At 38.3% G+C, this 26,381-nt stretch overlaps 3 protein-coding genes across 6 annotated transcripts in view; 1 reads left to right on the forward strand and 2 right to left on the reverse strand.

Moving 5' to 3' along the window:
- LOC104116861 (protein transport protein SEC24 C-like) overlaps nt 1–3,182 on the reverse strand; it is a 31,299-nt gene extending 28,117 nt beyond the window's left edge. For 2 of the 4 annotated variants that reach the window (XM_070174752.1, XM_070174754.1), the window contains exons 1-3: nt 3,043–3,182; nt 2,727–2,859; nt 93–937 (exon numbers count right to left, since the gene is read on the reverse strand). In XM_070174752.1, the coding sequence (XP_070030853.1) occupies nt 93–914 (822 nt within the window). In that variant the 5' untranslated portion in view covers nt 915–937; nt 2,727–2,859; nt 3,043–3,182. The remainder of the gene's footprint in view (nt 1–92; nt 938–2,726; nt 2,860–3,042) is intronic. The other 2 variants (XM_070174753.1, XM_070174755.1) reach the window with 2 other exon arrangements.
- Nucleotides 3,183–5,663: 2,481 nt separating this feature from the next.
- On the reverse strand, nt 5,664–9,887 carry LOC104091027 (2-alkenal reductase (NADP(+)-dependent)). Its single transcript, XM_009596272.4, has 5 exons — nt 9,411–9,887; nt 7,796–7,973; nt 6,667–6,833; nt 6,494–6,576; nt 5,664–6,207 (listed from the first exon to the last, which is right to left on the reverse strand). The coding sequence occupies exons 1-5, from the start codon at nt 9,684–9,686 to the stop codon at nt 5,829–5,831; spliced, it is 1,083 nt and encodes a 360-aa protein (XP_009594567.1). The 5' UTR covers nt 9,687–9,887; the 3' UTR covers nt 5,664–5,828.
- Nucleotides 9,888–22,913: 13,026 nt separating this feature from the next.
- Nucleotides 22,914–26,075, forward strand: LOC104095887 (L-ascorbate oxidase homolog). Its single transcript, XM_009602131.4, has 3 exons — nt 22,914–23,940; nt 24,322–24,775; nt 25,654–26,075. The coding sequence occupies exons 1-3, from the start codon at nt 23,046–23,048 to the stop codon at nt 25,952–25,954; spliced, it is 1,650 nt and encodes a 549-aa protein (XP_009600426.1). The 5' UTR covers nt 22,914–23,045; the 3' UTR covers nt 25,955–26,075.
- The last annotated feature ends 306 nt before the right edge of the window (nt 26,076–26,381 follow it).

Here is a 26,381-nt window from a genome sequence, read left to right on the forward strand (position 1 = left end):
ATAGGATATGCGCACAACTGTTACACTAATTTCAGGAAAGTCGAAACATATTACCTTAAAAGTACAATGACAATATGGTAAGCATATTTTACCTGATGAGGCTGCGTGTGCCATGTCTGCATTCCATAAGCAGCACTCATAGGAGGAGGCATGGCTGGGACTGGTGATGCAAAGGGGAAGGAACCTGAAGGAGGTGGCACATTGTGAGCTGATCCCGGAAATGGAGGTGGCGGTTGTGCAGTAACTGATGTTGTGCTGGCAGGTGGACTTCCAAAGGGTGAACGCATCCTTGGAGGGTGAGAAGGAGTTCCAGATGATAACATTGCTGATGGAGGAGCTCCAGCTGGTGGCCTCATTGTATTGCTTGCCGGAGAAAAATGTGGTCCATTCTGCATTGTCCCCGGACCAAGTGCAGGTGGACCATTACTAGCTGAACTAGAAACACCAGAAGGCGGCACAAGAGGGCTTGTTGAAGCAGCAAAAGGTCCTGGTGGGCCGGCACGAGGACCTTGTGCAGAAGGCAAAGCACTAGGTGGCGGGCGAATGGCAGTACCACCCACAGAAGGAGGCACTGCACCAGCAAGAGGCGGCCTAGATGCAAAGGGTGGTGTAGGTTGACCCACAGAAGGAGGGCCAGATGGTCTAGAAATTAAATTGGGAGGCAATGTAGCTTGCGTAGGACCCCTTTGGAATGCGCCAGGTGGAGGAGGTCCTGGACGACTCGCAGGTGGCACACCAGCAAAAGGAGGTGGCTGCTGCCCAGAAGGCGTTGCACTAGGCCTAGGACTACCACTGGGGTTTGAAGGCGGGCGATTGGGTCTATTAATTTGCAAATTTTGCATTCCATCAGCAAGTGCATTAGGATTGTAATTGGGTGTTATATTCCCTGGTCTAGGTCCCCCTGGAGCTGCCATCAATTACTAAACAAATTTCCCACCTAAATTAAAAAAATTCCAAGTCAGAAAAATGGAAAAACCTCTGTCCCAAGACCACTTGATCTCACACAGAAAACAAGAGAGATACATCATGTGCGTTTGATATGAGCGGAAATGTTTTCCATGAAAAATATTTTACTTTGTAGAATCATTTACAGGATCTTTTTTCAAGTAGTTGCTTTCGTATAACGTAACATATGACAATCCTTTTTAAAAAGGAGGATCACCCATGAAGTACCAAAAAATGCATTTATACTACTTCCTGTGTCCCATTTTACGTGGTACATTTTCCTTTTTAGTTTGTTCCAAGAAAAAGAGCACATTTCTATATTTAGAAATAATTTAACTTTAAAAACTTTTGATTTTACACTTAAATGAGATGGTTTATAATCACACAAAGTCTATGCCTTATTGTGGCCTAGTAGTCAATGAAGTGGGTTGAGAACTATGAAGTCTCATGTTCAAATCCCAGCGAAGACAAAAAATACTAGGTGATTCTTACCATTTGTCCAAGCCTTGGTGGATAGAATTATCCGATACCTGTTGCTGGTGGAAGATAACAGGTATATCATGGAATTAGTCCATGTGCGCGCAAGCTAGTAATGACACCACCGTTATCAAAAGGAAAAGGTCTATGGCTTGTTTTAGACCACGAATTTCGAAATTATTTCTTTTTTTCTTAAACTTCATGTCAAGTCAAATACCATTACATAAATTGGGACGGAAAGAGTAATATCTTTTAGTATTAAAGATTAAAATTAATGTCTACCTGACACAAGTGATATGAAAAAGAACTATGAGCCCGTTTGGATTAGCTGATTAGAAGTAGCTAATAAGTATTAGGTGCTGAAAAGCACTTTTTAAGTGTTGAAACTGATTTAATAAATAAGCAGTTTCGTGTTTGGATACAAGTGCTGAAATTAATAATAAGCTGCTGCAGCATTTGATAAAAAAGTGCTGATAAGCTCTTTTTCTATTAAAATGACTTAAATAACCTTATAATGATTTATATTTACAAGGGCGTAATTTTTTCAAAATTTTAGATTCCAGATCGATTCAAATACAAAATATTCTATTTGTCATTTTATTTTAAATACAAATGTGCTTAGATAAAAAAATTTATGATAAATATAATTTATTTTATGATAAGCATATAATTATAAGTTATAATAGTTAATGAATTGACAAAAGTTTCTCAGTAAAAAATAAACCTAAATAGGACAAAATATATGAAGAGAAACAAACACTGTCTTCATCACTACAACACTTAGAAAGTATTCAAAGTAATACACCAAAAATTTTGATATGCCCTCATCTATTACATACAGTTCAAAGATTAATACACTATCACAAAGATACAAATATGCAAAGGAATAGAGAATTTGCTTATCTTAAATAGTGAGAATTCAAAACTTGAAGAGGCAGGGTGTTTATGTTGAAACAATACTTGAGGCAGTGAGTATCGATGTAAGAGTTTTTTCCTAAAAAAGAATATTTTAAGGATAAAATAGTAAAAATTTTGGTCAAACTTAAATGCTTATAAGCTAAAAATTCATAAGCAGTGGGTGACCAGCTTATGGCTTTTGGCTTATTTTTGACTTTTAACTTTACCAAACGCGTAGATAAGCCAAAAATTGTTTATAAGCTAGTTTGATCCGCTTATAAGCTTACCAAATAACCTCTATGACGTGTGTAAAAGGACAATAATTTCCGCCCACAAGTTTAAAAACTGGAACCTATTAATTAAAAGAAAAATCTTTTAGTAGCAGAACATTGAAAAAGAAATCTCACCAGCAAGCCGTCGACGGAATTAACGGACGTCTTCGCCGGCGGCAAAGAAAAGGCGATAACTTTTGTTAACTGAGACCGTTACAAGTGAACAGTCAAATCAACCGCTGATTTTAGTGATCAATGCGACCTGAAACTAAACATAATTAGAGATTGTTAAAACTTTAAACTTCAAAATTAGTAGAGACGCATTCAGAATGAGAGAGCGAAAAATGCAGTACAATACAACGATACACTTTTTAAAAATTGTTTGTAAAAATAAACCGCAAGTTTTAAGTGCCATTCTATGATTTTTAAGGGGGTAAAGGGGAGAAGAAACCTGAAGATGTTAGGGGACGAAGATTGCAGGCGCAAAGCTATGGAATTTAAGGGGAATTAAGGGGAGGAGGGGTTTAAGTTTAACGGTTTATATATCAAAAAAAATAAAGGAGAGAAGGGGGGGAGAAGGGGGTGTGTGTGTATATATTTACTCTTAGATTGCACAATATTTTGGTTTTCCTAATATTCTTGATTTGGTCCTTTCGGGGCCATCCATAAAATTGGAACCATGATATTATTGATTTGGAATCTTGGATGAATAACGTATTGTGATTGGACAAAAGCCATGAGAATGACATTATATAAGGAAATATGAAGTATTTTTTTGGTCACAAAATTAAGAGTATAAGTTCTATAAAAAGAAAAAAATTTACACCATCACATAAAAATCTTTATATTGCAAAAGTGTATATATAACTTAAAACTCTAAAAAGATTGTCAAGATACCATTGAATAACAACACCTAAAGATTCCATATTTTAACCACGGCCATAAATAGGATATGTTTAATGTGATTGTTAAGTTGTTACCCTATTTAAATAAGTTTGGAAAAAATTAAGTTATGATATATGGGCAAAATTTGCCTTGCGTCCTACCAGATCGTCATAACTTGGTCATACCTCGAGCGGACTATTATATGTTGACCACAAGTCTTCACGGACAACTTGTGTGTCAGCAATTTTTTAAGGAGAAAAGGTCAAAATTGTCCTTCTACGGTGCAAAAAAGATTAAGTTTACCCTCCGTTATACTATTTGTCTAAAAATACTCCTACCGTTACCCAAATGGATCAAACAAACCCTTCCTCCGTTGGAGTTGTTCTATATAGGTGGACGCCTAATCACATGTGGCACTAGATTTTATGAGGTGGACACCACGTGGCATGCACACGTGGCACTGAAATAAGGAGAATATTTATTAAAAAAATAAGTTTAAAAGAGGGTTAGGCTAATTAGCCATTATATTATGTAAAGTGGACCATTTTGATAGCTTTTTTAAGCTGTCACGCGTTCCCAAGCGAGTATTTAAACACGTTATGTCACGTCAGCAACGAGAAAGTTTTAATATGAAGGGCAATATAGTTCGGAGGGATTTGGGAACACCGAATAGTTTAGCAAGAAACTAACAAAAATATGATAGTTTAAGGAGGTTTTAGGATATTAACTCTTTTATAAATGCAATCTTAAATTTTAGAGTTAATACCCTAAAATCTTCTAAACTATTATTTTTTGTCAGTTTCCTACTTAAACTATTCGGTGTTCCCAAAATCCCCTGAACTATATTGCCCTTCATATTAAGACTCTCTCATTGCATTCTTAGAGATTTGTCTAGTACATGCTCCTAATTTTCTAAAATCCGTGCCATGTAGTACTACACATGGCTATTTAACTCAGCCTAAACCCGCCTAAACTATCATTTTTTGTCAGTTCCCTATTTAAACTATCTAGTGCCCCAAAAAACCCCCACTTCCCCGAACTATATTCCGCTATATATTAGACCTCTTGTTGGACTTTTAAAGGCATGTCTGTCTAACTATATTAACTTGTGGTTTGTACAAAGTTTTTTATATAGTTTACTCATGATGTGTTATTCTCGAATGATTGATTAATTTTAGGAGTTTTGGCCAAAATAATAGCTAATAAACTGTATTAATTTTAGGAGTTTTGGCCAAAATAATAGCTAATAAACTGTATTAATTTTAGGTTTAATTGTGATTGTACTTTATGCTAAACTCCAATTGAATAAGTCCTTATTTATATTCACTTTGTAGCACAATACGTAAAAATATAAATAAAGGCATATAGTGTTGCATTTCTTAAAAAATCAATTGGCTAGCAATTACATTCTCTAATTCCAGATTAGATAAAGAAAGTTCAAGAGATTCAACATTTTCTCTACAAGGTGTTGAATTTAATAAGAAGATTTAAATTGGTATTCTTTCAACCATATGTGTAAGACATGAAAGAAGACTAAAACAAGAAAGAGAATAAATCATTTCAGAGGAAACAAGAGAGGGGGAAATTTTTCAGTGAAAACCCACATGGAAAACTGAAGGAAAAATGTTAAAAATGAAGAAGAAGAAGAAGGTGAAAAATAAAGAAGAAAGGTGAAAAATAAGGAAGAATGGTGAAAAACTGAGGAAGAAAGGTGGATATAACTGAAATAAGGAGAATATTTATTAAAAATAAATTTGAAAGAGGTTTAGGCTAATTGACAAGAGTGGGTTGCTCTAGTGGTGAGCACCCTCCACTTCCAACCAAGAGGTTGTGAGTTCGAGTCACCCCAAAAGCAGGGTGGGAGTTCTTGGAGAGAGGTCCCAGCGTAGGGGTAACGTCTGTGTACACACTACCCTCCCCAGACCCCACTAGTGGGATTATACTGAATTGTTATTGTTGTTGTTTAGGCTAATTAGTCATTATTTTCTGTCACGTGAGCCAAGTATTTTCACACGTTATGCTAGGTCAGCAACAAAGGGATTTAATATGAAGGACAACATAGTTCGGGGGAGGTTTGGGGACACCGAATTTTATGTAGGAAACTAACAAAAATGTGATAGTTTAAGGGGGTTTTAGGGTATTAATTCTAAATTTTAACATATTTCCGAATATTCACAAGCGGCGACAAAAAAAGAACAAAAAACTTGCCTGATAGAAGACTATTACAAAGATCTAGACAACCTGGTTCTTTTATTGTTTGTTAAATAAAACTGGAACAGTACTAGATTGTCAAGCTCGGAGATAGAAGTAAGATCTTTATATCTATAGAGCAAATGAGGGGTCTGATATAGTCTAATGGTGCGCCACACGGATGACCTGTTTACCTATGTTCTTTCCAGAAAATAGCCCAACAAAAGCAGACGGACCACTCTCAAGGCCTTCATTCATGTCTTCTAAATATGTAATCTTTCCCTCCTTGCACAAACTAGTAACATCTTCAAGAAAGCGCGGAAATAAATGAAGATAATCACTTTGGAGAAAGCCCTGCATCTTAACACGCTTCGTGATGAGTTGAATCAAGTTGTGTATCCCTTGCGGATCAGAAAGACTTTGCTGAGATACCATCCCACAGATGGCAATTCGGCCGTTAATCCTCATGTTGATCAATGCCGCATCTAGCATGGATCCCCCTACGTTGTCAAAGTAAATGTCGATGCCCTCGGGAAAGTGTCTATCAAGCAAAGTGAAAACAAGAGTTAGATTTGATTGTTAATATGAAAATAGACTTCGTTCATCTTTATAATGCTTTAAGCAAAGGCGAATCCAGGATTAGACTCAGTTGGGTTCGGAATGAGTGTGATCTTATTATATGTGTACTTTTCTTTTTTTCCATATGTATAGTTCGACAAGAAAATGATGAATCCATTTGAGCCCACAAAATCCGCCCTATATCTGCCTCTGGCTCTAAGTTACTCCACTTTCCGACAGTTAAAAGTTTGTTTAGACATTTCCCTCACCTTTTAAGAGCTTTATCAAGGTCTGCTTCTTCCTTGTAGTTGAATGCTCCATCGAATCCAAGCTTATCCTTTAATATGTCAACCTAAAAATATGAGGTTGAATTTGCAGTCAATAACATGAAAGTAACAATGCAATTTCTAAGAGACCTCACAATCTGCGGCAGGAGACTTACTTTTTGTTTTGACCCGGCACTTCCTACAACGTAACATCCATGTAACTTAGCTAGTTGGCCAACAAGCTGGCCAACTGCTCCTGAGGCAGCAGATACAAAAACATATTCTCCTATATTAGGTACGCAAACCTCATAAAATCCAGCATAAGCTGTAAAACCTGGCATGCCTGAATAAAGTCCACATTCATCAGACTCTTGAAGAAGCAACGAGACATTGAAAAATAACTGGAAAATCACGTCTAAAAAATTCCCATAACGGACGACAAAAGTAGATCGGCTTAAACTGCAGATATCTGAAATTAGCTAAAGATTTTTAGTAATAGCAAACTTAAAATAGCAGGGTAAGGTGACAGAGTAATTCGATCACCAAGAGAGCAAAGTGGAAAAGTCCCACTTTTGGGCTCCTGATTTTGGGGACTTGGGGGTGGGATTTAGCATATCGAAGAAAACGTTTCAGAAGTAAAGCAATCATGAAACACAAAATGGAAAGAGAGTTCCATAACCAGCACTCAACTTGAGAGATGCAAGGTCTTAAATTCTATTAAAAGAGGAAGTCTAACTATATGACGTTTTTTTTTCTTTTCAATTATTTATTTTTTGATAAGTAACTTTGCATTGATGGACCAGTGCAGATCAAGAAATTTTAGCTCAGAAAAATAGAAACTGTGTATCCCATTGAACACAAAAGCACTAGTTTGGTGATAAAAGAAATTGATACTAAAGAGGTGAAAACAAGCTTGCACAAAGCTCAGACGAAGAAACTAAGAGCCCGTTTGGACATAAATTTTTTTTTCTTTTTTTTCCAAAAATAATTCACTTTTTTTCGAAATTAGCGTTTGTTCGTAAAATTTCCAAACTAAAATGCATTTAGGAAATTTTCGAAAATTTGAAAAACTCCAAAAAGCTGTTTTTCAAAATTTTCACTCAAATCACTTACAAAACTTAAAAAACAACCCAAACTGAAATTTATGTTCAAACACAACTCTAAATTTCAAATACCATTTTCACTTGAAAATGTTTTTCACCATTTTTTGAAATTTTACAATTCTTATGTCCAAACGCCTACTAAATTATATGGATGTTATGGTGCTAATAAAGTTAAGAGACTTAAGGTCAAGATTAACCATACCAAGAAGACCGACATGATACGAGAGAGGTATATCATCAGCCTGAATTTTCCTCAGCTGCTCGGTTTTGTAAATTAAGCTGTATTCTTCCCAACCAGTGAACCCTGAGATTATATCACCTGGCTTGAAGTCTGAATTATCTGAGTCTAAAACTTTGGACACACCAAATCCTTCAATTACCTTTCCAAATGTTTATAGTTAAGCTTCATTGCAATAAACTTATGGCCAAGACAAAATAGGAAAAGAACGTCTCCTAAATGTCAAATACTAGCATTGTTATCTTTGTACTACATCAAAATTCAACTATAAATGCAGCTGCTACAACTGGATTTTTTGTTGCTACTTGCGCGGTGCATCTAAGGATTGCCAGAGGGAATTCATTAAATTTGCTTTTTATGCACCGGCAGCATATGATGTTTTCAAAAAGAGCAGTTTAATTGTTCTGCGATTTGTAGTTTGCCACCATCAAATATATCTGTTAGACAACTGTGTTGAACTTATGATACGGATAGCATATAAATACAATGTAGTTTTCTTTTCCAGAAACAAAGGAACTATGAAGCTACGGCTATGTTCAAGAAAATAAAGATTCAAATTGCCACCATCAAATCTATCTGTTAGATAAACATAATTGAACTTAGAATACTTTGTATGAGCAATTAAGCATAAGTACACTAAGCATCCAGTTTCACTGGAATTAGAAAGCCCTTTCACCTTCCCAGAACCAAAGAAATTGTGCTGACAATCGCAGTGTGACAATAAAGACTCAAATAGGCCCAACCGCACCACTATTGCACCAATAAACACAATTTAAGGACAGGTGAATTTTTGCAGAAATCGGTGAAATTCCAAATATTAGAGAACGAGCATAGCCAATCTCAAAATCCGGACAAAGAAGGAGGGTTGCGTAAAAATACTTTAAATTACCATGACTCCTCTGAGCATAAAGTATTCATGCAGCCGACCTCAACTAGTTTGAGATTGAGGATAGGTTAAATTAAGAGACAAAAGGATCTTAATAACTACAACAATAAAAGGGAGATCATTACAACTTATAAGATAAGTAACATTAAACATAACCAAAATATTCCAATTAAATCAATTAGCAAGATGCCAAAACGGGCTTAAATGGAGCGACATGGATTGTGAGTATTCATTCATATAGCAAACACCAATTTTCTTGGGATTGAGGCATAGCAGTTGTTGAAGGAGAGCCTTAGCGTAACGTAACTTGTAAAGTTGTTGTCATGTGACCAGTTAGTCACAGTTTCCAGCCGCGGAAATAACTTCTTACAAAAATATAGGGTAAGAATGCATACAATAGACCCTTGTAGTCCGGCCCTTTCCCGGACCCTGCACATAGCGGGAGCTTAGTGCGTCGGGCTGACTTTATTTTTTAGGCATGGTAGTTGTTGTAAAGCAAGTTGTAAGATATAGTACAGTAGTTAGAAATTTGTCAAACGTCATGTAACCTAAAAGATAATTACACGTAACTGCACATAGAAAGTGGAATCAACAACATAGAAAATAAGGCGGGCGACTTGCTAAAGCAGGTTAAATTAAATTGTCTAGAAAATTGTTGATGCTATCCGTGTATATAAGTTAAATCTGAATTACCTCTCCGGGAATGAAAGGAGGGATATAAGATCCAGTGAAATTGCGCATTCGTCCACGCATAAAAGGGTCACAAGATAAATACAAATTCTTGACCAATAAACCACCTGACCCTTTTGGCACTTTCTCTAGCTTCAACTTTTTTCCAATTCTCAACTCCATGTCAGTTTCCTTTGGTATTCCTTCTATGTATCCTTTGAATATGATTTGCTTGTTCTCCACTGTTTTTCCTAGCAGCTCCACTGCTTCTGCTTCTTCTTTTCCTGCTTTTTTCTCCATGTTTTACAACTACAGATAATGCACCTCAATAAGGCCTTTTTGCAGTGGTTTTAGAATTTGGATTGATCCCAAGATAGCAGTTTTGTGATATTCTTGTTCCCTTACACAGCTACACTAGACCATGGCAAGTGATGAAGTGAACTGGGGTTTGGAAAGGTGGGTGGGGATTGAGAAAGTGTGTAGTTATAGCTGGAGTTGGGTTCCTCCCTAACTACCTCCTGTTGTCTACTTTAGTCTAGGGCATCTACATAATTTGTTAAATTAAGGAATTACCGTACCGAAATCCAAATTTTTGTTATTTGGTATTCGATATTTTGGTATTCGGCATATTATTTGGTTTAAGTATTTAAAAAAATATGATATTATATATGATATTTGATATTTTAAAATAAAATACCGAAATACCGATACCGTACCGAAATATATATTATATTATACAAAACACGTATTATTAATTATAACATAAATACAAAATAACCAAAAATTTTACTTTCTTTTAATCGGAGGAAGAAATGAAGTCTAAATACCCCCACCTATTTCAAACTGAAGATATGGTTCGAGATGGGACGCTACAACATAGCTCTATGTAGGCTAGCAGGTCATCAGGTAAGCTTTTATTTTTCACTTTCAATATTTATGATTTACGGTCGGTGAGGCAAATTGCTGCTATTTATAAAGATTGGCCATATGTGGCATGCATAGTATGTTTCTGGCTACGTGCAGGTTGGTTTTAACCTAGTGTACGAAGGATACTTTGGCAAAATTTTCCAAAGTCTCTAAGAGTAAACATTCGAGGACGAATGTTCCCAAGGGGGGAGTGATGTTACACCCTATATTTTCGTACGTAAAAATGCGTCGTAAGCAAACTAATGTAGGACCAAAAATGAGATAATATTTAAAAGTATATAAAGTAAGTTAATCATGTTACCTCTGAGGTTACAAATATTGAAGATCATGAACAACAAGTACAAAGAGGGTTGGACAGTTCAGAAGCTAAAGCAATTAAATAAAATAATGTTTCGTCGAAAGTCGACAAGTTGGAAATGTTATAACATGTACCTTTGGGGTGAGACTAGGGTGATTAACATGATAAGGAGATTATGTTATGATTTATATTAGTCGTATGACATCCGTGTGTTATGTTTTGAAGTCAAGCGAGTTGTGGAACAAAAGTCGATGAAAGTCATCACAAGTTACATTCATAAGTTTTACTGAAACTTTGGGTCAAATGTAACTGCGATTTTCTCCCAATATACTTAGAGTTATGGGGTGTTCCACCCATCAAATTAAAGATCTATGAGTCTATTTTCCAACGCATTAAACCGTTTGTCAATATGACATTGGAGTAGAAAGATATGGGCATTTGTGCGATACTGCGCAAGCTGCTAGGTGACAAGTAGGTGTGTCACCTACTTGCTTAAATGAAAGCCCAAAAATGGGCCATTTCGGGTCGTCCAAAGAGGCCTTTTAAGGGCCTATTTTCTTCATATATTAGATTTAAAATAGAGCATAATAACCAGACATAAGCTCTGCAAAGAATCCTCCCAAAAATTTCCCACAAACCCTAATTGATTTTCTCTCCCTTTCAAGTTCTAATTGGAGGTAAAACCTAGAGTTTGAAGAACCAAGATAAGAGCTGAGTTATCCAACAAATAAGGTGAGTTTACTGCTCTCTTTCATCCAATTTTTCTTCTGTAAATTCATGGTAAGTCGTTCTATACTTGTAAGAACTCACGGGACGGTGATCGAAAGCCGTGAGTTTGAGTTATTCACTTGTAGCGGACTGTTTTGTGGACTGTTTTGTGTTGCTGTTGGGCTGCATGTTTTACTACTGTTTGTGGAGTTTTGGAGGAGGAAGGGGGTTTATAAACACCATATAAATGTAGGGTGGTTGGCTGGTCGTTCGTCATAATATTTTCGGGTCGTTTGACACTACTACGGTGGTCGTTTTGTGTACGAAGAGATTGGGGTGTGTTGGGCTGTTTTGTAGTATTTGATGGTGTATATAGGGCTGGAAAATGATGTATATATGTTGTTATTGTTCTGTTCTTGTATTGTTGGTGTTATCTTGAATTTGGAGGAAGTAAGGATTATAGGGGAGATGCTGCCCGTTTTAATACAAAATAAGTTTGTCGTTCGTTGTGCGATAGTTGTACCTTTCGTAACTTAACGATAGTATTATTATCATTCTTGTAGATTAAGGTGCAAAGAGGTGAGTTCAACTTGGTGATTGGAAAGATTGTGATAAGGTATGTTAAGGCTAAGCCCTTCCTTCATTTTGGCATGATCTCGTAGCTACATGTGTTAATAATGAGACATAAAGAGAAGTTCGTATTCATGAATTTATTCACATTATTCTAGTCTCATAAGTTACAATATTATTCCTTATCGGGACTTCATATTCAGTTTAGTTTTGTCTTTATTCAGTCAAGAGAGCAGAGGGTCTATATATATATATACAGTATTACACTATTTTCACCACCATCGAGCTATAATCGGTGGGCAGGCCCCTATTGGGCAACCTCTGATCAGATGGTAAGTTACATATACCGAGCCTACTGTGGCCGAGCACCTATGAGCGAGCCCAGGATGGCCGAGATACAGAGCCCAGTATGGCCGAGCGCCTATGAGCGAGCCTACTACGGCCGAGCATTTACACGTACCGAGCCTTATAGGGCCGGACATTTATTTTACTTACTATATTGAAGGAGTTTAGTCACTATCAGCAGGTAAGTATATCTCCAGATCATCTTTGACTCCCAGTTACTTTCAGTTATTATATTATCAGTTCAGTTTCGATTTTCAGTTATGTTATTGCCTTACATACTCGGTACATTATTTCGTACTGACGTCCCTTTTCCGGGGACGCTGCATTTCATGCGTGCAGGTTCAGATAGACAGACGAGTAAACCTCCTCAGTAGGTGTTTCCAGAGTTTAGCCTGATCGGTAAGCTCCACATCCTTCGGAGTTATCGGGTCTAGGTTTTTGTGTGCATCTTATGTATGTATTTATATATATAATATGGGTAGGTCGGGGCCCTGTTTCGATCACAATATATCTATCAGTAGAGGCTTGTAGACATATCCTGTTGGTTAGTGCAGTATGTTGGGTTTGTAGGCCTGGTATGTATAATTTGGTGGTTTGTCAGCTGTAGTAGCTATGACGGCCTTTTCAGCCTAGCTTTATATTGATGTTTAGTTAGCGCTAGTTTCCATTCAGTTTTATATTTTGCTTCGCAAATTGTCTTGCAAGGTGGCCCCATGGCCAAAGTATGACATTATGTGTTCAGAGTCCCTTAGTCGCAATTTGGTATGCCAGGTTAGGTGAGGCACCGGGTGCTTGTCTCGCTCCTAGGTTCGGGGCATGACAAACTTGGTATCAGAGCAGTTCTGTCCTAGGAGTCTACAAGCCGTGTCTAGTAGGGTCTTGTTTATAGATGTGTTGTGCACCACATTATATAAGCAGGGCACTACAGGGCATTTAGGAGTTGGTTACCCTTCTTTGAAATCTAAATCGTGCTACAGAACTGAGTTATAGGAAATTTGAATTAAACTTATGTGTTGGTGTTTGCATGCACAGATGACGGTGACTAGGAAGACTACGGCTAGCCAGAGGAGAGATACAGCAGTAGGTGAGGGGACCAGCAGGGTACCCCCAGTAGATGGGGCCCAGTCTGAGGCTCAAGGTGAGACCCCTACTCAGCCATTACCGGCTCCTCCACCAACTACGGAGATTCCTAGGGAAACCGCACATCCAGTTCCCCCTCCACTTCCATCAGATCAGGACTTGAGGAGTGCGGTGCATTTGTTGACACAGTTGGTAGCTACCCAGCAACAGGCTAGGGCATCAGCTAGTGCAGGAACTTCTGAGGGGTCTGGGAGTTCAAGGGTCCGAGAGTTTATTGCTTTGAGTCCCCCAGAGTTCACGGGGACAGATCAGAGGAAGGACCCGTAAGATTTCATAGATCAGCTTCACAGGATTTTTCGTGTTATGCATGCCACGGAGAAAGAGGCAGTTGAGCTAGCAGCTTTTCGACTCCGAGATATAGCCATCCTTTGGTACGAGGGATGGGAGAGGTCCAGGGGATGTGATGCACCTCCAGCTATTTGGGAGAATTTTTCAGATGCCTTCCTTGACCAGTACTTACCACGGGAGATCCGACAGGCTCGAGTCGATCAGTTTCTAGCCCTCAAGCAGGGTAATATGAGTGTTCGAGAGTATAGTCTCTGTTTTGACTCATTGGCCAGATATGCACCATCCATAGTTGCTACTATGCGGGACAGGATTCACAGGTTTATAGCAGGGTTAGCCCCAGAGTTAACCGAGGCATGTGCCACCGCTGCATTGCAGGATAGTATGGATATCTCCCGGATTCAGGCATTCGCCCAGAATATAGAAAGGGGTAGGCGTCGGCAGCAGGGTACAGAGAGGGCTGAGCAAGGGCAACGTAAGAGGATGAGATTTCCCAGGTCTCAGGAGCAATATCAGGGTAGTTATAGGACCCAGTACTTCGGACGGCCACCTAGGCCTCCGCCACCTCAGTTACAGGGTTACAGGTATGACCGCTATACTCAGTCAGGACCAGGTGAGAGCTCACGGGCGTCGGGTTTGCAGCGACAGCGAGGATCTGCGCAGACATGGTCATTTCCTCCACGGTGTGACATCTGTGGTAGAGGACACTTGGGCCAATGCCGAGCAGGTTCTGATGCTTGTTATACATGTGGGCGTCCAGGGCATATGATGCGAGATTGCCCAAATAGAGATTCGGGGGGAATGGCACAACCAGCAAGTTCAGCAACAGGATCATCTATGTCCGTGCATCCTTCAGGGCGCGAGTCTCAGTCTTCGGCTGGTAGAGGTCGGGGCAGAGGTAGAGGTTCCAGTTCAAGTGGTAATCAGAACCGTATCTATGCTTTAGCGGGTCGACAGGACCAGGAGTCTTCACCAGACGTTGTGACAGGTATATTAACCATTTGCTCTCACGATGCTTATGCTTTGATAGACCCAGGATCTACTTTATCGTATATTACCCCATTTGTCGCGAGGAAGTTTGGTATAGTGCCTGAAATACTAAGTGATCCTTTTGCGGTATCTACACCGGTCGGAGAATCGATTATTGCTAGACGGGTTTACCGAGGTTGTACGGTGACAATTTGTAGTCGTCAGACCTCAGCTGACCTAGTTGAGCTAGAGATGATGGATTTTGATGCTATCATGGGCATGGACTGGTTGGCAGCTTGCTATGCCACAGTTGATTGCCGAGCAAAGGCAGCCAGATTTCATTTTCCGGGTGAGCCAGTCCTTGAATGGGTAGGTAATACACCAACACCCAGAGGTAGGTTTATTTCCTATCTGAAGGCGAGGAAAATGATCGCAAAAGGGTGCATTTATCATATTGTGCGAGTTAGAGATGCAGATGCTGAGATACCTACACTTCAGTCTATTTTCGTAGTCAAAGAGTATGCAGATGTGTTTCCAGATGAGCTTCCAGGTATTCCTCAGGAGCGAGAGATTGATTTTAGCATCGATTTGCTTCCAGAAACTCAACCAATATCCGTCCCTCCGTATAGAATGGCACCTGGCAAATTGAAGGAGTTGAAGGAGCAGTTAAAAGATTTGCTGGAGAAAGGTTACATCAGGCCCAGTACCTCACCTTGGGGTGCACCAGTACTATTTGTGCGGAAGAAAGACGGCTCGCTGAGGATGTGTATCGATTATAGGCAGCTGAACAAGGTAACTATTAAGAATAAGTATCCACTTCCAAGGATCGATGACTTGTTTGATCAGTTGCAGGGGGCTAGATGCTTTTCAAAGATAGATTTGAGGTCGGGGTACCACCAGGTCAGAGTTCGGGAAAAAGATATTCCGAAGACAGCCTTCAGGACCCGATATGGCCACTTCGAGTTCCTTGTCATGTCCTTCGGGTTGACTAATGCACCCGCTGTATTTATGGACTTGATGAATAGCCTATTCCGGCCATTTTTAGATCTGTTCGTGATAGTATTTATTGATGATATTCTGGTTTATTCCCGTTCAGAGGATGAGCATGCGGACCACCTACGAGCGGTACTCCAAACCCTCCGTGATCGTAAGTTGTATGCTAAGTTTTCTAAATGTGAGTTCTGGTTGAAGTCTGTAGCATTCTTGGGGCATATTGTATCAGATGAAGGGATAAAGGTGGACACTCAGAAGATTGAGGCCGTGAAATCTTGGCCTAGACCTACCACTCCGACAGAGGTTCGTAGCTTTCTAGGCTTAGCAGGATACTATCGGAGGTTCGTAGAGGGTTTTTCTTCCCTTTCGGCACCATTGACGAAGTTGACACAGAAAGAAACTAAGTTTCAATGGACAGAGGCTTGCGAGCGGAGTTTCCAAGAGCTTAAGAACAGGTTGACCTCAGCTCCAGTTCTAACACTTCCAGAGGGTCTAGAGGGTTATGCCGTGTATTGTGATGCATCAGGTGTCGGGTTAGGATGTGTCCTGATGCAACATGGGAAGGTAATTGCGTATGCTTCAAGGTAGTTGAGGAAGCACGAGAGGAATTATCCGACCCACGACCTCGAGTTAGCTACGGTTGTCCATGCACTTAAGATATGGCGGCATTATTTATATGGTGTTCATGTTGATGTATTTACTGATCATAAAAGCCTACAATATATCTTCAAGCAGAAAGAGTTGAATTTGCGACAGAGGCGATGGCTTGAGTTATTGAAAGATTACGATGTTAACATTCTCTACCATCCAGGGAAAGCTAATGTTGTAGCAGATGCCTTAAGTCGCCGATCTATGGGTAGCTTAGCATATGTAGAGCCCAAGAAAAGACAATTAGCTAGAGAGATTCATCAATTGTCTTCGTTGGGGGTTCGGTTAGTAGATTCTGAGGATGGTGGAGTTGTACTCCAAAACACTACAAAATCATCCCTCATAGCGGAAGTCAAGGAAAGGCAGTACGAGGACCCAGAGTTGGTCGAGCTGAGAGAGCGAGTTCCGCAGCAGAAGAAGCCACTGTTAGAGCTAAAGGGAGATGGGGTTCTCAGATATAGGGGTCGTTTGTGTGTTCCAGATGTAGCAGGGCTACGAGACAGGATTATGTCAGAGGCACATTATTCATGGTATTCCATCCATCCTGGGTCGACGAAGATGTATCATGACATTAAGGATGTGTACTGGTGGAACGATATGAAGAAGAACATTGCTGAGTTTGTCGCCCAATGTACTAGTTGCCAGCAAGTGAAGGTAGAGCACCAGAAGCCTGGAGGGATAATGCAGACTATAGAGATCCCGACATGGAAATGGGAGGTGATAAACATGGACTTTATCACGGGTTTACCTCGTTCTAATCGTAAGTTCGATTCCATATGGGTGATAGTCGATAGGCTCATGAAATCAGCTCACTTCCTATCAGTCAGATCTATATATACAGTAGAAGATTATGCAAAGTTATATATTAAGGAGATAGTGCGGCTACACGGAGTACCAGTTTCTATTATATCTGACCGTGGGGCTCAGTTTACAGCACATTTTTGGAGGTCATTTCAGAGAGGTCTAGGGACTCAGGTGAATCTCAGCACAGCTTTTCATCCACAGACTGATGGACAAGCCGAGCGCACAATTCAGACGCTCGAGGATATGTTACGAGTATGTGTGTTGGATTTTAAAAGAAGTTGGGATGAACATCTACCTCTTATCGAGTTTGCATATAATAACAGTTACCACTCCAGTATCCAGATGGCTCCGTACGAGGCTTTGTATGGGCGTAAGTGTAGATCTCCTATAGGGTGGTTTGATGTTGGAGAATCTGGGTTACATGGGCCAGACCTGATTCAGCAGGCCATAGAGAAAGTAAAGATTATCCGGGAGTGACTGTTGACAGCTCAGAGTCGTCAGAAGTCATATTCTGACGTGCGGCGACGAGACTTAAGAGTTCAGGATTAATGACTGGGTATTCTTAAAGGTATCACCTATGAAAGGCGTGATGAGGTTTGGCAAGAAAGGCAAGCTTAGTCCACGGTATATTGGGCCTTATAGGATCATTCGAAGAGTGGGCCAAGTAGCTTATGAGTTAGAGTTGCCCTCAGAATTGGAGTCTGTCCATCCGGTTTTTCACGTATCTATACTACGGAAGTGCATTGGCAATCCTACCCGAGTGGTGCCCACGGATGATGTACAGATTACAGAGGACTTGTCATACGAGGAAATTCCAGTTGCCATCCTAGACAGACAAATCCGCAATCTACGAAATAAGGAGGTAGCTTCAGTAAAGGTTTTATGGAGGAGCAAGAATGTAGAAGAGATGACGTGGGAATCGGAGGAAGAAATGAAGTCTAAATACCCCCACCTATTTCAAACTGAAGATATGGTTCGAGATGGAACGCTACAACATAGCTCTATGTAGGCTAGCAGGTCATCAGGTAAGCTTTTATTTTTCACTTTCAATATTTATAATTTACGGTCGGTGAGGCAAATTGCTGCTATTTATAAAGATTGGCCATGTGTGGCATGCATAATATGTTTTCTGGCTATGTGCAGGTTGGTTTTAACCTAGTGTACGAAGGATACTTTGGCAAAATTTTCCAAAGTCTCTAAGAGTAAACATTCGAGGACGAATGTTCCCAAGGGGGGAGTGATGTTACACCCTATATTTTCGTACGTAAAAGTGTGTCGTAACCAAACTAATGTAGGACAAAAAATGAGATAATATTTAAAAGTATATAAAGTAAGTTAATCATGTTACCTCTAAGGTTACAAATATTGAAGATCATGAACAACAAGTACAAAGAGGGTTGGACAGTTCAAAAGCTAAAGCAATTAAATAAAACAATATTTCGTCGAAAGTCGACAAGTTGGAAATGTTATAACATGTACCTTTGGGGTGAGACTAGGGTGATTAACATGATAAGGAGATTATGTTATGATTTATATTAGTCGTATGACATCCGTGTGTTATGTTTTGAAGTCAAGCGAGTTGTGGAACAAAAGTCGATGAAAGTCATCACAAGTTACATTCATAAGTTTTACTGAAACTTTGGGTCAAATGTAACTGCAATTTTCTCCCAATATACTTAGAGTTATGGGGTGTTCCACCCATCAAATTAAAGATCTATGAGTCTATTTTCCAACGCATTAAACCATTTGTCAATACGACATCGGAGTAGAGAGATATGTGCATTTTTGCGATACTGCGCAAGCTGCTAGGTGACAAGTAGGTGTGTCACCTACTTGCTTAAATGAAAGCCCAAAAATGGGCCATTTCGGGTCGTCCAAAGAGGCCTTTTAAGGGCCTATTTTCTTCATATATTAGACTTAAAATAGAGCATAATAACCAGACATAAGCTCTGCAAAGAATCCTCCCAAAAATTTCCCACAAACCCTAATTGATTTTCTCTCCCTTTCAAGTTCTAATTGGAGGTAAAACCTAGAGTTTGAAGAACCAAGATAAGAGCTGAGTTATCCAACAAATAAGGTGAGTTTACTGCTCTCTTTCATCCAATTTTTCTTCTGTAAATTCATGGTAAGTCGTTCTATACTTGTAAGAACTCACGGGACGGTGATCGGAAGCCGTGAGTTCGAGTTATTCACTTGTAGCGGACTGTTTTGTGGACTGTTTTGTGTTGCTGTTGGGCTGCGTGTTTTACTACTATTTTGTGGAGTTTTGGAGGAGGAAGGGGGTTTATAAACACCATATAAATGTAGGGTGGTTGGCTGGTCGTTCGTCATAACATTTTCGGGTCGTTTGACACTACTACGGTGGTCGTTTTGTGTACGAAGAGATTGGGGTGTGTTGGGCTGTTTTGTAGTATTTGATGGTGTATATAGGGCTGGAATATGATGTATATATGTTGTTATTGTTCTGTTCTTGTATTGTTGGTGTTATCTTGAATTTGGAGGAAGTAAGGATTATAGGGGAGATGTTGTCCGTTTGAATACAAAATAAGTTTGTCGTTCGTTGTGCGATAGTTGTACCTTTCGTAACTTAACGATAGCATTATTATTATTCTTGTAGATTAAGGTGCAAAGAGGTGAGTTCAACTTGGTGATTGGAAAGATTGTGATAAGGTATGTTAAGGCTAAGCCCTTCCTTCATTTTGGCATGATCTCATAGCTACATGTGTTAATAATGAGACATAAAGAGAAGTTCGTATTCATGAATTTATTCACATTATTCTAGTCTCATAAGTTACAATATTATTCCTTATCGGGACTTCATATTCAGTTTAGTTTTGTCTTTATTCAGTCAAGAGAGCAGAGGGTCTATATATATATGCTCTATATATATATAGAGGGTCTATATATATATATACAGTATTACACTATTTTCACCACCATCGAGCTATAATCGGTGGGCAGGCCCCTATTGGGCAACCTCTGATCAGATGGTAAGTTACATATACCGAGCCTACTGTGGCCGAGCGCCTATGAGCGAGCCCAGGATGGCCGAGATACAGAGCCCAGTATGGCCGAGCGCCTATGAGCGAGCCTACTACGGCCGAGCATTTACACGTACCGAGCCTTATATGGCCGGACATTTATTTTACTTACTATATTGAAGGAGTTTAGTCACTATCAGCAGGTAAGTATATCTCCAGATCATCTTTGACTCCCAGTTACTTCCAGTTATTATATTATCAGTTCAGTTTCGATTTTCAGTTATGTTATTGCCTTACATACTCGGTACATTATTTCGTACTGACGTCCCTTTTTCGGGGACGCTGCATTTCATGCATGCAGGTTCAGATAGACAGACGAGTAGACCTCCTCAGTAGGTGTTTCCAGAGTTTAGCCTGATCGGTAAGCTCCACATCCTTCGGAGTTATCGGGTCTAGGTTTTTGTGTGCATCTTATGTATGTATTTATATATATAATATGGGTAGGTCGGGGCCCTGTTCCGATCACAATATATCTATCAGTAGAGACTTGTAGACATATCCTGTTGGTTAGTGCAGTATGTTGGGTTTGTAGGCCTGGTATGTATAATTTGGTGGTTTGTCAGCTGTAGTAGCTATGACGGCCTTTTCAGCCTAGCTTTATATTGATGTTTAGTTAGCGCTAGTTTCCATTCAGTTTTATATTTTGCTTCGCAAATTGTCTTGCAAGGTGGCCCCATGGCCAAAGTATGACATTATGTGTTCAGAGTCCCTTAGTCGCAATTTGGTACGCCAGGTTAGGTGAGGCACCGGGTGCTTGTCTCGCTCCTAGGTTCGGGGCGTGACAACCAACCGACGAACACCCCTACTTTAGTTATTGTATATTGAACGGTGCAAGATGTACCACAATATTCCATATTTTTTGAAGAATCAAACATAACCGACAGATATATAATACATGTAGAATTATGTACAGTAATTTATATATACCGACTAGAAAAGATAAATAATGAGCATGTCCAGCTATTTATGTAAAGATCCCATATTTATTTGTTGGTTCTCGTCTGGTACCCCGATTTGAGGTAAGATTAATTTGGATTCGTGCCGAAAAATAAAATGCTCCTACCAAATTGTAATTTTATTTCAGAACTCAAACTTGAAATCTCTAGTTAAAGATTGAGGAGTACTTGGTGCCAAGACTTTTGGTGATCCAACATTCCATACGTACACCTATGAATACGTCACAAGGATGTCATTTATATGCAATTTTATTTCACATGATTAATTAATGCAAAGTTTACCTTAATTTTACCGTTTTATCATCATAAATTAATGTGGTATGGCGTAAATAATGGGTGAGTAAGTTTGTTCTCTATAAATGTGTACTTGGAGCCGATTTGACAGATCGCAAAAAATATTCATTTGATACAACACTTTAAACTAAAGCATACTTAATATATAATAGATTGATGCAGTTTATGTATCAAAATATTAATAACACAATTTGAAAATTTATTGACTTTCTTCACCAAGAATTTTTTATTTAATTTTCTTTAGAAGTCGGATTGAGCTACGTGTCTAGTGAGAAAGGGAAATGGGGGAAAAGAGGAAGGATTTTGCTTAGATTCGAGACTTACATCAATGGTTAAATACATAAATCGCATCTATATATTAGTGTGTATATATATATATATATTTTTTTTTTGGGGGGTAAAGAATAATAACAAAACTTAGACTGCAACTCCAATAATCTTTATCTATATGCATTAAGTTAAACTTTCACAAGATAAAACAAAGACACTACGTTCAATCAGAAATATATAACTTAATTTTTTATAGAAAGAATAACTTCTTCAATACAGACTAATTTGCAGTTCTTAAATAATTTTAAGTACAAAAACTTCATTTTTTTTTTTTTTGAATCATCTATTATTTGCACATAGTGAAAACAAGAAAGTAACATGACGTTGGAGTCGAAAAGTTGTAGCTCAAAATAACTTTATTTCGGAAGCCTAATTTCAATAGTTATAATCAATGTTTTCAAATTTTGTATAGTTTTCATTTTCAAGGTACAAAATTCACTCTTTTAATTTGTATTTTTTTCCTTGTAATTATAGATTTGATTTTTACGCAAGGAAAACTCAATTTAAATATTCATTATGGTGTTTAGCAAAGACGAATTCAAGATTTGAACTTTATGGGTTCGGAATGCCCCGAAACTGACTGACCATTTGAGGTACCAAAGTCCAAAATTTACTATTTAGACTTATTTAATAGATTTCTTAACAACATATACAAAGCTTGTCAAATTTATTTGGTTCGACTTAACCCTTAGCTTCCAAATGTATCCTCCCCGGCATTAAGAAAAAAAAAGAGAAATATATACTTTTAGTCACTCCTAAAAATAATAGCCGACATATATATATATATATATATATATATATATATATATATATATATATATATATATATATATATGTGTGTGTGTGTGTGTGTGTGTGTGTGTGTGTGTGTGTAACTATGTATCCTCCCCGCATTAAGAAAAAAATGAGAAATGTATACTTTTAGTCACTTCTAAAAATAATAGCCGACAAAATGTATATATATGTGTGTGTGTGTGTGTATTTTGTACATAAAATATACATACTTTATATACTTTTTGGCTAGCAAATGCAGTTAATTTTGATCGACCGGCCAATATTATATTTTCCCCTTAAAAAACAATAAAGAAAGGTATAGCGCAAGACGAGCAATTGGCAAAAAACAAGAGCAAACGGTACTTCCGGGTTACGCATGAAATTTAGATGGCTGTCTTTTTCTTGTAACCTCACGTAGCGTATATATAAAGAGCAAAGTATTTTTTTTCCAACAAAACGTCAACTTGTCCTAGGTTGTCCTTAATTCCTCTCATCAACATATAAACTTTATATGGTTTTTATATGTTAGACTCAAACGAGGAAAAAAGTGAGAGAACATTTACAAGAAAAGAAGAACATGGATAGACTAAATTTTGTTCTTCTTTTGCTATTTTCTTGCTTGGTAAAGGTACATGGAGAGGATCCATACTTATTTTTTGATTGGAATGTCACTTATGGAACTATTTCTCCCCTTGGCGTGCCTCAACAAGTCATTTTAATCAACGGTCAATTCCCCGGACCTAAAATTAATTGCACATCCAATAATAACATAGTTGTCAATGTGTTCAACCAATTGGACGAGCCATTCCTTCTTACATGGAACGGAATCCAACAGAGGAAAAACTCGTGGCAAGAAGGTACCTTAGGCACAAATTGTCCAATCCTTCCTGGAAAAAATTTCACATACCATTTCCAGGTCAAGGACCAAATTGGAAGCTATTACTATTATCCCACCACCGCGTTACATCGTGCGACTGGTGGCTATGGTCCTATAAGTATCCATAGTCGCTTGTTAATTCCCGTCCCATTTGATTCCCCTGAGGAAGAATTCTCTGTTTTTGTTAGTGATTGGTACACTAAAAGTCATAAAACATTGAGAAGTATTTTAGATGAAGGACGTTCGATAGGAAGGCCAGAAGGAATTATTATTAATGGTAAAAATGGGAAAGGAGATGGAAAGGACGAGCCTATGTTTTCTATGGTCTCTGGAAAGACATATAGGTACAGGTTTTGCAATGTTGGGATGAAGGATTCTATTAATGTAAGATTCCAAGGCCATACAATGAAATTGGTAGAAATGGAAGGATCTCATACAGTTCAAAACATGTATGAATCATTGGATATTCACTTGGGACAATGTTTATCCGTTTTGGTGACTGCTGATCAAGAACCCAAGGACTATTTCCTCGTGGCTTCTTCGCGCTTTACGAAGGAACCCCATATCGCCACTGCCACCATCCGTTATACCAATGGTAATGTTGAATTGTCTGACCATCTCATCTAAAAGTTTAAAATGTTAGAGAAAACATATTAATAGAAAGAATTATCAAGAAAATCCGTTGAAAATTATTTGAAATGAATAGTCGTGAGAAATTACAAATTACCCATGACTTTCTGACAAGGACATCCGTGGAAAATCCAAAGATTTCTAGTAGTAACATTGCCAATTACTTAGTTATATTATTTCAGAATGCGCCCATTTAAGTGTATATTCGATTCTTTTTCATGAGTCAAACACGTTAACATATTTTTTGCTTTTGGATGACAATGAAATGAACCTAGGACGTTGTATACATGCTCTAATACAATGTTAAAAATGTTTACCTCACACGATTTTAATTACTTAATTAAAGATCCTGCTTCACCTGAATTGCCAAAGGCCCCAGAAGGATGGGAATGGTCTCTAAACCAATTCCGCTCATTCCGTTGGAATTTGACAGCAAGTGCAGCTAGGCCTAATCCACAAGGAAGTTACCACTACGGCCAAATCAACATCACGCGTACGATCAGGTTGGTGAGCACGGCCGGGGATGTCGATGGAAAACGTCGATACGCCATCAACGGCGTCTCACATGTGGATCCTACAACTCCAATTAAGTTGGCTGAGCTCTATGGTGTTGCAGACAAAGTGTTCAAGTATGACTTGATTAAGGATGAGTATATAGCTCCAAGTGGTAATGAAAAGATCACTCTCGCACCTAATGTGGTTAATGCTACATACCGCAATTTTGTGGAAATCATACTTGAGAACCATGAGAAGAGTGTTCAATCTTGGCACTTGGCTGGTTACAACTTCTTTGCTGTTGCGTGAGTACCCCCAACTTTCTTCTTCTAAACATCACTTTCGTTTTGCTCAAATGAAAACTACTAAGTATCTATTAAACCTATTTTGAAATAATATTAGGTTGGCCAAAAAAAAAAAAAAAAAGAAGCTATTAGGTTGGCAGTTATAAATGTCAACGCCATATAGAATGTGGACCATACGAAGCTTGAGATGAGTTGAATATAAAATTTAAATTTGAGTTCAATTTTTAGACGGAGGTATCAGGTAACTTTTTGGTAGGGAATGCTGGCCACTTCTTTAAGGTCACATATACAATAGACATCATGCATACATACATATTTAGTGCATACTCATCGTTAAAATATACATCAAAGACCTAAAATTGCAAATCAACCTATGTTTTCGAGCCTCTCCAAATAACAATAGTCTCATTTCAAGCAAGTTGGAGTCGACTATATGAATTCTCATTCATCATGTCGAATTGTGCACGATCAACTGACTTAAAATACCAAATCCGTCTATATTTTCGAGCCTCTTTGAAGTCAGCCTATATTTTCGAGCCTCTCCAAACAACATCAATAATATCATTGGAGTCGACTATATGAATTCTCATTGATCGACTGACCCAAAATAAAATCTTCCTATATTTTCGAGCCTCTTTAAAGTATACCTATATTTTCGAGCCTCTCCAAACAACATCAATAATCTCATTCCAAAGTAGTTGGAGTCGACTATATGAATTCTCGTCGATCATGTTGAATTGTGCACGATCGATTGACCTAAATATGAAATCCGTCCATACTTTTGAGCCTCTTTAAAGTATCCTAAAAGCTCTTATGTTGTCTCCTAATTTTTTTTCTTCCTAAAACTCAACTAATGGAATATGACATGTCACATGCAGGATTGAAGCAGGGAGATGGAAACCAGAGAGGAGGCAAAACTACAACTTACTTGATGCAGTGAGCAGGAACACAATCCAAGTCTACCCAAACTCTTGGGCTGCAATTATGACAACTCTTGACAATGCTGGGCTTTGGAACCTAAGGTCCAATTCATTAGAGAGGCAATATTTGGGCCACCAACTCTACTTTAGTGTTCTTTCCCCATCTTGCTCTTTGAAAGATGAGTATAACATGCCAGACAATGATATCTTGTGTGGCATTATCAAGGATTTGCCTCTTCCAAAACCTTACTCTATATAAAAACACACTTTTTGTATTCTCTTAAAGTATCATTTTTTGTGCTCCTAGTTACTAGGATTTCCAATTGTACATCATCTTCCAAGAAAATTATAATTGAGAATGGCGCATTTTCACATTGTAATTTCTCTCATTTGTCTTTTTATTCAGTTTTTATTTACTGTGTATTAGGAATACCAGTGGAATAATAATATCACCCACTATATCAGTAAGTTACTCTATCAAAAATATCGGTAGATATAATTTAAATTCAAAAGGAAAAAATATTGTACATATATAGCGCACACGATGGAGTAGTATATATTATTTTTAACCAACCTAATAAAGACATTCTATTACCATATAAAGACAATCTCTATTTAAGCTAATTCGGTATTAATGCATATTTTCACTCAGTAAAATCACTTAATCTTGAAAATTAATGTAGTTG

Source organism: Nicotiana tomentosiformis, chromosome 5 (genome assembly GCF_000390325.3).
Source record: "Nicotiana tomentosiformis chromosome 5, ASM39032v3, whole genome shotgun sequence".
NCBI classification, from domain to species: Eukaryota; Viridiplantae; Streptophyta; class Magnoliopsida; order Solanales; family Solanaceae; genus Nicotiana; species Nicotiana tomentosiformis.